At 55.2% G+C, this 13,085-nt stretch overlaps 1 protein-coding gene across 1 annotated transcript in view; it reads right to left on the bottom strand.

The window, feature by feature from the left end:
- Nucleotides 1-13,085, bottom strand: part of MYOM3 (myomesin 3) — a 50,079-nt gene that overhangs the window by 13,028 nt on the left and 23,966 nt on the right. The window contains exons 15-23 of the mRNA XM_084874832.1: nucleotides 10,985-11,168; nucleotides 8,477-8,651; nucleotides 7,370-7,491; nucleotides 6,894-7,081; nucleotides 6,519-6,645; nucleotides 5,348-5,526; nucleotides 3,291-3,405; nucleotides 2,357-2,513; nucleotides 881-990 (exon numbers count right to left, since the gene is read on the bottom strand). Of these exons, the coding sequence (XP_084730958.1) occupies nucleotides 881-990; nucleotides 2,357-2,513; nucleotides 3,291-3,405; nucleotides 5,348-5,526; nucleotides 6,519-6,645; nucleotides 6,894-7,081; nucleotides 7,370-7,491; nucleotides 8,477-8,651; nucleotides 10,985-11,168 (1,357 nt within the window). The remainder of the gene's footprint in view (nucleotides 1-880; nucleotides 991-2,356; nucleotides 2,514-3,290; nucleotides 3,406-5,347; nucleotides 5,527-6,518; nucleotides 6,646-6,893; nucleotides 7,082-7,369; nucleotides 7,492-8,476; nucleotides 8,652-10,984; nucleotides 11,169-13,085) is intronic.

Genomic DNA, 13,085 nt, shown 5'->3' with positions numbered 1-13,085 from the left:
CTAAATGTTTCTGCGTAACACTGTTTCAGTTGGGGTCCAGAGAGGTGACGTGACTTGCTCAGGGTCAAACAGCCAGAAAACTGTGGGGTTGTAATTGGGTCTGTCTGGCTCCTGCTTCTTAACAAAATCGAAGGACCTCCTGTGCCATCAACAGAGCTGTCCCCCAGTTATTGTGGAGACAGAAGAGAGTGAGTCTTATCTGTCATCAGCACTGGTTTCAGTTCTGTTTTTATTCATTCATTCATTTATATTTTTATTGATTTCAGAGAGGAAGGAAGAGGTAGAAAGATAGAAACACCAATGATGAGAGAGAATCATTGATCAGCTGCCCCTTGCACACCCTTTACTGGGGATAGAGCCCGCAACTTGGGCATGTGCCCTTGACCAGAATCGTACCGGGGAACCTTCAGTCTGCAGGCCAACACTCTCTCCACTGAGCCAAACCCCGAGGGCTCAATTCTGTTTAAATCATCCAACATGGATGACCCTTCTATTCTCTGATTTGTCATAGTCCCCACTGCTCCCTATTGCTATTCTCATTTCTCTGAAGAAACATTTTTGTGTTTTTTTTTTTAGGCTATAGAAGGAAGAAAAATATCCTGGTGCCTTTGCTTTTATCCAAATTAGAAAAAGGAAGGAGAGACAAGAAGAATGCGAACTCCACCAGGCAGGGATTTTTGCCCTTTGAGCTCACGGATGTAATCCTAGGATAGTACCTGGCATAAGGGATGTTGTTTAATTGACTGGCTGGCTGACTGGGTGGGGACCCACTGCTCTGAAAATCGCTGCTTTACGAATTTTTGTTGCTTTTTGCCGGCCCCTGGGGGGGCTCGATCTAGGCCTGACTCTCTCGGCAGGTGGCAAGGGAGCAGGGACTTACCTGCCTCCGTCAGCGTGTGGCTCGCTGAGATGTCTTCATCAGCATCGGTGACCACCACCGAGTAGGTGCCCAAGTCCTCGAGGCCAGGGTCTCTCAGGATGACCTTGGACCTGACAGAGAGAGGAGAGCAGGTGCTCTGAGCGGGGCCTTGTGCCCTAGAGGCCTGGGGGTTGGAGAGGCTCCGTCAGCGTTGGAGTCTCGAGGTCCTCTGCCCAGGGCAGCTCAGGCCTGGCACCTTCCGTGGCTCCCATTAGCGGGCTGGCTGGCACAGGGTCTTACCAGTTGCATGGCCCAACTGCCCCTTTAAGGCTTAAGCCATCAGCATTACCTCCGGCTGGACAGAGCTGAGGCCATGAACTGCTGGGGTGGAGCCATTTGACAGGGACCCTTTTGGTCATCTGTTCCCAGCCCCCCCCTTTTGTTTATTTATTTTTATTTCAGAGAGGAAGAGAGAGGGAGAGAGATAGAAACATCAATGATGAGAGAGAATCATTGATGGGCTGCCTCCTGCACGCCCCCTCCCGGGGATGGAGCCCACAACTCAGGCATGTGCCCTTGACAGGAATTGAACCTAGGATTCTTCAGTCCGGAGGCTGATGGTGCTCTATCCCAGTGGTTCTCCACCTTCCTCATGCCGCCACCCTTTAATACAATTCCTCATGGGTGACCCCCGATCATAAAATTATTTTCGTTGCTACTTCATAACTGTAATTTTGCTACTGTTAATGAATCGTAATGCAAATATCTGTGTTTTCCGATGGTCTTAGGCTCTACCAGAGACCCACGTGTTGAGAACCAGAATTGAACCTGTGAACCTTCAGTCTGCAGGCTGACGCTCTCTCCACTGAGCCAAACCAGCGAGGGCTCAATTTTGTGTAAATCATCCAACATGGATGACCCTTCTATTTGCTGCTGTAGAGCCTAAGACCATTGGAAAACACACATATTTACATTACAATTCATTAACAGCAGCAAAATTACAGTTGTGAAGTAGCAACGAAAATAATTTTATGGTCGGGGGTCACCGCCACATGAGGAACTGTATGAAAGGGTCGCGGCATTAGGAAGGTGGAGAACCACTGCTCTATCCACTGAGCCAAATCGGCTAGGACCCAAGCCCTCTTTTTAACCAATGAGATGAGACTGAGCCCACAGATGCTCCAAGAACAGGTCACTGATTGCCAGGCTAGGAAGGGAGTCCTATGCAGTTGCTCAAAAACAAAACAAAACAAAACAAAACAAAACAAAACAAAACAAAAAACAAACCCACTCCAAATGAATCCTTAAGTGCCCTGCTCCTCATTTCCCCCTAAGGAGGCAGCCAGCATCCTCAGTGGGAGACCAGCATCCCTCCTCAGGCCCCTTCACTCACTATCTGAGGGCCCTGCTGGGTGGGCTCAGCCACGAGCTTCCGCTGGCTCATCGGACACCACGGCGGGCCCACGGACCAGTGGTGCCCGCCCTCCCCTCACTCACTTGTTAGCTCCCTCCTCGATCTTGACCCTCTGGGGGTCCGGCGGGCCCTGGTAGTCCTTGGACCACTGAAACTCCGAGGAGTCAGGGGCACCAGGGGCTTCGAAAGCCAAGTAGATGGAGCCTTCTTCGTCCACACCGACCTTGATCTCCGGGGCGTCTGAGGGTCCGACAGAGGGAGCCATGTTTACAGACAGTAAACCAGTTCCTGCCCCGCCCCTGCAGAGCCCTCCCAACGTCTGCCTACTGCATAAAACAACAACCCCAGACTCCTGCGGTGGCCTCTGAGGCCTTGCAAGTGTCACCTCCTCAGAGAGGCCCTCCCGGCCACCCCGTTAAAGGGACCCTCACCCCCCCCCCCCCATATGAATGAATAATTAAAGGCTGGAAAGAGATATGCCTTACAGTCAGGAGAGCGGAGTGACTCAGTCATGCTCTAGCTGTGTGACCCCCTCACGTCACTTCTCTGAGCTACACTGGCTTCCGTTCTACACGGGCGCCTTTGGGGGCTGGGTGGGAGGGCCAGGGCAGGGGAAGAACCTGGCACGGCGTGGGAGGGGACCTCAGCAGCTGTGCCTGCAGGACGGGCAAAGCCCCGTGTGGCATCTGGAACAATACTGGGACTGGAGGGGGGCGTCATTTCAAATCTCCGTGAGGCGCTGTGTGAGTGTATGAACGTGGCATGAGAAAGAACGGGAGACCTTTCCAATAGAAGCTGTGTTCCTAATGGGATTCCATAAGAATGGGGAATGGAGGGAGAAATAGCAGCAAGGAAGGAAGGCGGGAAGAAGTGTGGAGTGCCGGGAGGAGGGATGGGTGTTGGAGGGATGGACAGAGGTCCTGTCCTGCAATTCCATATGCTCTTCCCGACCTTCTCTGAGCCCCTCCTCGACGACCCCAGCCCAGCGTGGTGCTGGCGCCCTCCGCCTGCCCCCACCTGGCCTGTCCTCCAGGAGCACGGGGTCGGTGGGCATGGACGGCTGCCCCGGACCAGCTGAGTTCACAGCCTGCACCTGGAACACGTACCTCTTCCCCGGCTGCAAGTCAGAAATCTGGGGGTGGGAGAGGGGGAGGGCGGGAGGGAGGCGAGAGTGAGCACCGAGGGCAGCATAGACCACCCTTCCCCAAACTCTGGCCATCAGGGTGCCGGGAACCGCGCATCTGTGGAACCCGGATCTGTGGGACCTGGATCTGTGGGACCCGGGTCTGTGGGACCCCGGATCTGTGGGACCCGGATCTGTGGGACCAGAATCTGTGGGACCGGATCTGTGGGACCCCGGATCTGTGGGACCCGGATCTGTGGAACCCAGGATCTGTGGGACCCCGGATCTGTGGAATCCCGGATCTGTGGAACCCCGGATCTGTGGGACCCCGGATCTGTGGGACCCGGATCTGTGGGACCCAAATCTGTGGGACCGGATCTGCGGAATCCCGGGTCTGTGGGACCCAGATCTGTAGGACCCCGGGAAGGCACAGGCTGCGCTGGGGGTGGGGACGGCTAGGGGCGCTCTCCTGACTGCCAGCGTTTAGTGGGTTCCTCATTGGGATGATCTCCACTCCTGTGGCACCTGGAACCTCATTGGCTCGCAGCTTAACTCACCACCCATCTCCCAAGAGGATCCCTCTCCCTCCCTGCTCCCCGTCTCTCCTCCATTACTGCCCCAGGGAGAAGCCTTCAGCATCTTTTTCTCAGACCAAGTCCCATTGCATTCCCCAGCGTGTCTCCCTGCAGCTGTGTGTCTCCTCCAGCAGCGTCCCCAGTGGCAACTCGGCCCAGGCCCACCGCCCTGGCCTGTCTTTCCTCTGCCAGCCCCTCCAGGATGCCAGTCGGATTATGCTTAGATCTGCCAGTGGCCTTCAGGGTCAAGTCCAGATTTTGAGGTTTAGTACCTGGACGCCTCCTAATGTGACCTTGGCCCTGTCCCCTTCCTCCTCTCTGTGCCCCCTTCATTCCATGACTCCTCAGGGTCCCCATGTTTGTAACATACTTTCATGCCTCCTTGATGTTGCCTCTGCCGAGCCCTCTGCCTGGAGCTCCCCCCACCCCCTTTCCCAGCTCATCCTTGACCTCCCAGCTTGGGCAACGCCCAGAATCCCCCAGACACCCCTCCGTTGTATTGTATTGCCTATCACCATGTAGGACCTGCTTCCAGACCTGGCACTAAACAGGTGTCAAGAAGTATTCAGTGAGTGACTGGGTGAGTGATGCCACATGTAGAAATGGTGCCGATCACTGAGGCCGGCCCACCCTGTCCTGGGCCAACCTATGTGGGGGGTTGGCCGGTGGGCGCAGAGAGACCATCCATTTTGGTATCTCCGTATATGTTTGTTAATATGTAATATGTGTACTATGATATACATATGGTACTTAATGTATGTCCTACTCTGTATTCTGCTTTTTTTTCTTAGCCACATATGATGGCTGTATTTTCATGTCAATATGTACATGTATGTCTACCTCATTCTTTATCCTATTGCCACTCCTTGAACCACCTAGTCTTCATGCTCCCTGCACAGGATCCACTTAAAGATACACTCTGATTTATTTAAGAGAACCCCTTGATGGACAGTTAAGTTGTTTCCAACCTTTGCCTTTATAAACTGTGCAACAATGAGCATCATCATCCTTAGATCTTTGCACACTTGCTTAATTATTTCTCGACACTTCGATCCTTGAAACAGAATTCCCGGTTCTGGGGATGAGCATATCCAAATGCTGACATACCTCACCGATTATAAGTGCATTGTTAGGGAGGAATCTGCTCAGAGTGGAGCAGGTTAAATCTGCCAGCCAGCCAACCAGTGCCAGCTCCTGTGTGACCCTGGGTGAGCCACTCCCCCTCTCTGGTCCTCTGCTGCCATTAAGTGAGGACAGTACTCCCTGAGGGTCCTTCCGGCTCTGAGGCTTTATAGTCCCGCCTTGCCCAGTGGCAGGGAAGGCTCAGGTGGCCCAGAGGATGGGGACGGTGGGGAAGGAGGGGGGCAGCAACTCACCCTCAGGTGGGTGCCAGAGATGGGGTCTGGGGTGAGTGGCTTCCACTGCTCAGAGCCTTCCTCCTGGAAGCTGATGAGGTAGCCTGTGACCGGCCCAGCCCCCGTGTAGAGCGGGGGCTCCCACTGCAGCATCAGGGAGGTGGCCCGCACCTCGAATGCTCGCACGTCGTGTGGGGGACCTGTGGGCGATGGGGTAGAGAAGGAGTTGGGCAGCCAGGCAACCAGCCAGCCAGCCAAATGGCCAGCCAGACAGCCAGGTACGGAGCAAGCTTGCCAATCTGTCAGTCACGACCAAGCCTGGAGGCCCTGTCCTGGGCACAGTGGGGACCTGGCTGGCCTTGGCTTCATGACCAAGCTTGTTCTGGGCCGGACGAAGGGCTAGAGCCCCCCATCAGCGGGCCAGACAGCATGAGTCCTCCTAATGTCCTTGCAGTGTCAGTGTTCAGTGGAGGGGCCACGGGTGTGACCTCCGGGGTCAGATCACCAGGGCTCACGGCCCAGCTCTACCCTTTCAGGCTGTGGAGACTCTAGGCAAGTTACTTAGCCTCGATGTTCCTGTTTTCTCATCTATAAAATGGGGATAATAATAGTTCTTATAGTGCTGTTGTGAGCATTAATGAAATAATTTATGGAAAGTGTAGCTAGTTGTTAATCATCATTGCTGACTAAAGCTTCACACATAGTAATTACCTGCCCTTCAGGTAAAGGTTTTGTGTGGAAAACAGAACTGAGCTGCACAGAATGATGGAGGGTCGTGATCCTCCCTTCCTGGGGGGAGGTGAGAGGCTCCTCTGTGAGGAAACCAGCAGGGCGGGGGGAGTGGTGTGCAGGTGACCGGCCCTCCTGGTTTGTCCAGGACTTCAGCGGTAGAGCCAAACTGGGCAAACTGGGGCGAGTCAGTCACCCTAGCAGAGGCCTTTGAGACGGGTCTGTGGCAAGAATCAGAGGCCAGAGGATGTGCTGAGCTAGAGGGTAGTTTGTGCTGGGGTACAGGGCCAGCTGACGGTCAAGGTCAGGGGCCCTGCAAGGCAGGGTTAAGACTGTTTGTGTCAGAGGTCACAGGGTTTGTTGGTGGAAGGGCCCGGGGTCTGGTGTCTGGAACTTGGATGCCCAGAGAGTTCGGCAACGGGCATCGCTGTGGTTGGCTTTGGGGGGAGGGGCGCCCCCTCACCTGGCTGGGGCATCGTCCACTCTTTGCACTCAAACAGGCCGCTGGGCGCCGACAGCTCACCGACTCCTGCCAGGTTGGCGGCCCGGGCACGGAACTCATAGAAATGGCCTTCGCGAAGGTTGCTGACCTTGAAGAGCGGAAACACAGACTGAGAGCTGAGGCTGGGGGGAAGAGGGTGGAGCAGGGGAGCCGCAGGAACATGGGGCGAGGTGCAGAGCAGGGAGTCCGTGGGGCTTTAACGAGATTGGCCATGTGGGTCTACACAGGAAAGACCGAGGAGGCCAGGGGACCGGAGGCCCGGCTCGGCCTCTGGACCTCCAACGGTGACTCACCGCACAAGCCGGGCACCAGGCGGCGGCCGCGCTCCAGCCTCACCTTGCAGACCTGGGTCGGGACAGGCTGCTGGGTGACCGGGTGCCAGTCCAGCTCCTCCGAGTCGTGCTGGTCCAGGAAGTAGCCCAGGATCTTGCAGCCTCCACGATGCTTGGGGGGCTTCCACCCAATGACCATGTCATTTTTCCCGCAGTTCAGGAGGATGAAGTCATAGGGGGCAGACGGCGTTGCTACGGGGAGGCAGGCAGGTGAGGACAGGGGCAGTCAGCAAGCCTCCCAGTGGGCGCCCACCCTGCTCTAGGGGTACATACTTAGCCAGAGGTGCCTGCTAGTGACCTTGACTTTGGGAGGGTACCTGGTCAGGCGTCACTGCATGGACTCAGGCCACGGGTACCCCCTTCCCAAAGGAAAGGGTGGTCTGGGAGGGGGCGTGTCCCCACTGGCCTCTGGGATGGACCCTCCACGAGGTGTGTGGAAGGCCCTGCTCTCTGCCCGCCCGGAGCTGCCCCAGGACTTACCCAGAGCCTGCTTGACCCTGATGGGTTCAGTGGGCGCTGAACTCTCACCCACCCCGGCCTCGCTGACGGACCTGACGCAAAATTCATATTCTTTCCCCGTCTTTAGCCCGGGCACGGTGAACCTGGGAGAGAAATGTGCAGCCCTCAGCGGTGGCCACCAGCTCGCAGACATCCCAGAACTTTCCAGAACAACCTTGTGGGATGAGTGGCAGCCAGCGTGGCAGGGTGCCAGGGTCTCACCTGGAGCTACTGCCTTTGCCCCCAAAGTGTGCACACACCTGGAGGGTGAAGTCCTTAATTAAAGGTTGGAGGAAGGTGGTCAAAAGGTATGAACTTCCAGCTCAAGTAGTGTGGCTCTGAAGACCAGAGGGACAAGCTCCTGTGGCTTTTTCTGGATAAGATGATCTCGGAGTTTGGAGCCCAGATGAGAGGAGCACAGCCAGGGGTGCTCAGGCCCTGCCCAGTTCACCACCTGAGCCCCGTACCCTACAGAACCTCAAACTGAGAGAAGTCATGAGCCCAGAAGCCCCAAGGCTCACGGAGCCTGCAGGACCAGGGCCTCCGAGAGAGGAGGGGCCTCGGAGGGGAGAGGGAGCTGGAAAGGCAGGAGGACTGGAGTCTGAGCTGAGGCTCAGAGGGTTCGAGTCCGAGTCCTGGACCAGGCAAGTGAGGGATGGGGACTGAACCCAGGCCTCCTTGGTCCCGGGCCACTGGCTGCCCTGCCCCCTCTGCTCTCTGCATCTCTAAGCTCCTGGAAGGATGAGACCTAACGAGTCACCTCTATCTGCAAACAGGAAGCCTTCCACAAGTGTTTGCTGAAGAAGAGGCCATCCGGGTCAAGTCCTAGTTCCTCCGTTTACTAGATGAGGGAATTCTGAAAAGTCACTTGACCACCCTGTGCCTCAGTTTCTTCACGTGTCCAGGGATAATAAAACTAACAGCCCTCAGGTTACAGGATTGCAGTTAGGACTAAATGACCTAATATCTGAAAAGAGCTTAGAGCAGTGCCGGGCAGCCAGTACCGTGTTGAGAAATGGTGGGCTTCATTGTTCTTAGGGTGCCTCCATGGAGGATGCCCTGGTGCAGACAGGGGTGTGGCTAACTCACCTGTCGCCCTGGATGGGTTTGTTGTTAACTGTTCGCCACTCGGATGATCCTGCCTCCCGGGAGTAGATGTAATAACCCAGGAGCTCTGAGTCTTCTTTCACGGGATCCCAGGTCAGGGAGACAGAGGTCTGCGTGTCTCGGAAAGCTTGAACTTGAGCTGGAGGAGGGAGGGTCGCTAGAGACAGAAACATGGACCGAGTAAGGATGCTGAGGTACACGGTACTAACACGATGGGGAGTGGAGGGGTGTGGGTTCCAATGTGCCCGGGGCTTTGGGCAGCTCTTTCCTTGTCCCAGAGGGGTGCCCAGACTCTTGTATTCCAAAGTCCTCTCCCCTCTTACCTCCAAACATCTCCACTTCCTCACCAAAGCTCAGTCATTAATCCTTACAATCTTCATCACTTAGAAGTCACCAAATCTGCAGTTTTCCTCAGTGTTTATCTTCAATCGCTAGAAAACTTGATTTTCTTTCCTTGAAATTTCTCTATTGACTTTCCTGGCTCCCTGAGACTATGCTCCTTCAAGTGGGGACTGCCGTGATTTGTTAAATGGACAGATGGATGGGTGGATGGATGGATGGATGGATGGATGAATGGATGGATGGATGGATGAATGACACATGGATGGGTGGGCGGATGGATGGATGAATGGATACCTGGATGGATGGATGGATGGATGGATGGATGGATGAATAGATGGATGAATAGATAGATGGGTAAATGAACAGATGAACACATGAAGGGTGGATGGATAAAAAGATGGATGGATGGATGGATGGATGAATGGATAGATGAATGGATAAATAGACAAATGGATGGATGAATGAATAGGTGAATGGATGAGCGAATATATGGCTGGTGCAAGAGCTTCCTTCTCTTTCTACTTCTCAAATTCCTTATATATCTTTTGGGGGTCCCCATCTTTTTTGTCCCAAATGTGGGACTCTTCCAACTTCTGTTCCTTGACTTGCTGTATGTTTCTTCTCTCCTCTCATCTTAAGGGTCCGTCCATCAATTCCTATGCTTTCAATCCTCACCCTCTGCAGGTGCCTCCCTGGGCTTTAACTCCAGCCCTGCGCTCTCCCATTCTCCCTAGACACTTTCCCTTGTGTTCTGGTGGTGCCACAGAGTCAACAGGAAAAGGCTGAACTCAGCGTCCATCCAACATAAATCCAGTATCCACCAAGTGCCTGCTCAGAATCAGTCTCTGCACTCGGCACAGGGATGTACTGAGAGATAGGCTTGAGGTCCTGGGCACAGGAAGGACCTGTCAACAACTCCAGCCTCTCAGGTTGAAGACTGGCAGCGGATGAAGGCTGGGTGAGGGGAGAGGCTGGAAGGAGGCCACTCAGGGACCCCGCATGCACAGGAGACCCGATTCTACCCAAAGGCAAGAACTTGAGCCGAGGGTTCCATGGTATGGAGTGGTCCTCAGACATTAAAATCAGGACTGCAAGGAGGATTTCATGAGTCCTCCTTGAGGAAATGTTTGCAACATAACGTTTACTTTCAAAAGCAGAATGCAAAGATCTCCCATTGTTTGATCAGACGTTGAAACAGATGCATTGATATGTGTGTGGTCAGAAGGCCAGAAACCCAGGCATCCTGATGCTCACACTGGGTTCCCCTGGGCGGTGGGATCATGGGGTGGGTGGGGGGAGGGGTACTCTTTTCTTTCTGTTTATCACTTTCTCAACTTATTCCTGCTTCCCTTCCTTCTTTCCTTCCTTCCTCTCTCACTCTTTTGCTTTTTTGGGGGTATTTTCCCATTTTAACATAGTTTCACTTCTAGAATACAAGTCAATAGCTTTTCATTTTCCTCTCCTCCTCTCCCACCATTTCCTCTCCCTTCCTTTTTTGAACTGTGCTGGTACCTTGCCCTCCGGCTCGTGGTCCAGAGACGGCCCACACCTAGTCACAGGCCACTCACCGGCCTGGCCCCAAACCAGGCCTAAACCTTCGCTGGACCGGAATGAAACAAAAAACCCCACTGGTCCACCAACCCATTCACTTATTGTAAATGACAGTGAGGACGCCGGGTCTGCAGCTCTGAGATGTCGTGCCCAGGCCCACGCCTGAGGATGAGTGCTCTCCTGGCCGGTGAGCCAGGGCTCGGGTGGGACAGCTACGCCCCCTCCAGGGAGGGGGCAGGAGGCCTGCTCAGGAGGCAGGAGTGGGTGCTGTTGGAGACCCTTAGAACGAAGGGACCACTTGGTCACACCCAGCACCTATGCTGGCCCCGCTGGGCTCTGCACCCTGTGAACTGTGGTTTGGAAAGAAAAGCCTCTTTCCATGAGACCCCTGCCCAGAGGAATGTGATTTCTGATGTCCTGACACTCCACAGGCTGGGGCATGCTGCTTTTCGCTCCGTGGTGGTAGAAGCAGTCAGGGGCAGGGAAATGGGTGTGGCCTGTCCCTATGGCCTGGGGCCTCACAGCCCTGGATGCTGACAGCCCGCCTCCCAGCCCGGCCTGCCCTGCCCCCACCCATCCCCTGCACCACACGGGCACCTGGCTTTCCCCGCAAGGCGATGGGCTCGCTGGGCTCCGAGGGGTCGCTCATGCCGAACTGGTTCATGGCTCGCACCCTGAAGACGTACGACTTCCCTTTCTCCAGATCCAATAGTGCGAATCGCAGGGATGTCACCGGAGCTTCTGTGCGGACTGCCTCCCAGGTGCCGCTGCCTATGACCGACTGCGACAAAGGAGAGACATCGCGCTGGTGAAGCAGCCGCCTGGGCTGGCGCGTGGCTGCCACTGCCCACCCGTGCTCTCGTTACCCTTTATCCCGGGCACGGCCGCCCCTGAACGCCTGAGCTCCGGATCCGCCCGCCTCCCCGCCATCTCCCTGGATGCCCACTGCGCACCTCACCTTCAGCACGTCCAGAGCTCGAGCCTGGAGCTGCCCAAACCGAAGCTGCCCACATTCGTTAGGTTTCGCTCAGGCCCAAACCTTTGGAGCGGTCCGGGACTCCTGCCCTCTTTCCCACACACCCCAAATATGCGCCACCCCCCAATGCAGTGGGCTCTACCTTCAAAATGTACCCAGAATCCAACTGTGACTTACCACCCGCACGTCCCCTGCCACAACCTTGGTGCAAGCCACCATTGTCTCTCATCTGAGTTATTTCAGTGGCCTCTTCACTGGCTTGCCTGTTCCTCCATTAATCCCCTTCAGTCTTTTTCTCTCCATGTGTGGTCTGAGGGCTTCTCTTACAACCCGGGCCAGGTGGTGGCTGACCTGCTCCGAACCCTCCAAGCCCCACATCTGCCTTAGAGTGAAGGTGTCTCTAGGGTCTGGCCCTTGCCACCTGACTGGCTGCATTTCGTGCTCCCTGTGTCCACCCGCCATGGCTCTGTGCCCCCTGCTGCCCCTTGACGGTGCCAGGCCCAACCCCTGCCTCAGGGCCTTTGCACTTGCTGGTCTCAATGTTCTTCCCTTGGAAATCTCTTGGCGGCTCTCATTTCCTTTAGGCCTTTATTCAGAACTCACCGCCTTGGGGAGGTCTCCCAGCCCTTCCACCTATGTCCGCACCCTCCTCTCCCTGCTTATGTCTTCCCCCTCGGGGCTACCACTAGCTAACGTGCCAAACACGCTACTCATTTATCTTGTTTATCACGGGTCTCCACTCCCCACTCGAATGTCAGTTCCGGAGGCAGGGGTTTCTCCTGTACCGGGGGCCAGTGACAGTACCGGCACACGGGAGGCGCTCCGTCTATGTTTGTGGGATGAATGAATGAATGAATGGATGGATGGATGGATGGTAGGTGTCCATTTCCCGGCTGATGGGGAAGCACAGGTTCAGGGCGTTCTGGTAACGGGGCAGAAAGTCATGCATCTCACAGCTGGTGTATTTGGTATTTAAGCCCCCAAACCTGCTCACTCTCCACAGCGCCAGGGGCCCCGAAGGCAGCCATAAGTTCTGCGTCTCTGGGCAGATAGAGGGTGGAGAGCTGAGGGTGAGGCAGGCGAGCGAGGCACCCAGAGGCCACTCCGCTGAGTCCGGGTATGAGACTTAACACTGAGAAGCACCAGGGGTCCCTCTGACCCTGCCTTCCCTGTGCTCCCTACCCCCACCCCAAGGCCCACCCAGCTGCTGGCGGCCTAGAGCCCCGCTGAGCAAGAAATCGCCCCCAAACCAGTGAACATTTCTGAACACTGTGCGCCAGATTCTGTTCCAGGTCTTACAGCTTTAATTAGTTTGATCCTCCTATTGACCCTATAAAGTGTGTACAATTATTATCTATATAGGAGAAGAAACGGAGGCACAGAGAGACTAAATAACCTGCCCAAGGTCACACAACTAGAAAGTAGTTGAAAGTAGTTGAGATAAGATTTGAACCCGGGCAGTCTGACTCCAGGGTCTAACCATTAGACTCCACAGCCTCACAAAACGAACCCTCAGTTCTTGGAATGGCTTTCCTATGTCGAAGAAATAGGTCACCCGTGAGTGTGTGAAGAGAGGCCCATTTGGGCAACCAGAGGCAGAGACCTGGAACCTATTTTAGTCATTGATCCACGAATCCTGTACTGTCCACCTACTATGCGCCAGGGTCAAGAGCATCTCCTCGGGAGGTGTTTACAGGCCCCTGGCTGCTGGCCTTGGCTGAG

Source organism: Pipistrellus hanaki (assembly GCF_964339955.1).
Source record: "Pipistrellus hanaki genome assembly, chromosome: 2".
Lineage (NCBI taxonomy): Eukaryota > Metazoa > Chordata > Mammalia > Chiroptera > Vespertilionidae > Pipistrellus > Pipistrellus hanaki.
The sequence above is the reverse complement of the archived record's forward strand: the minus strand, read 5'-3'. Positions and strand labels throughout refer to the sequence as shown.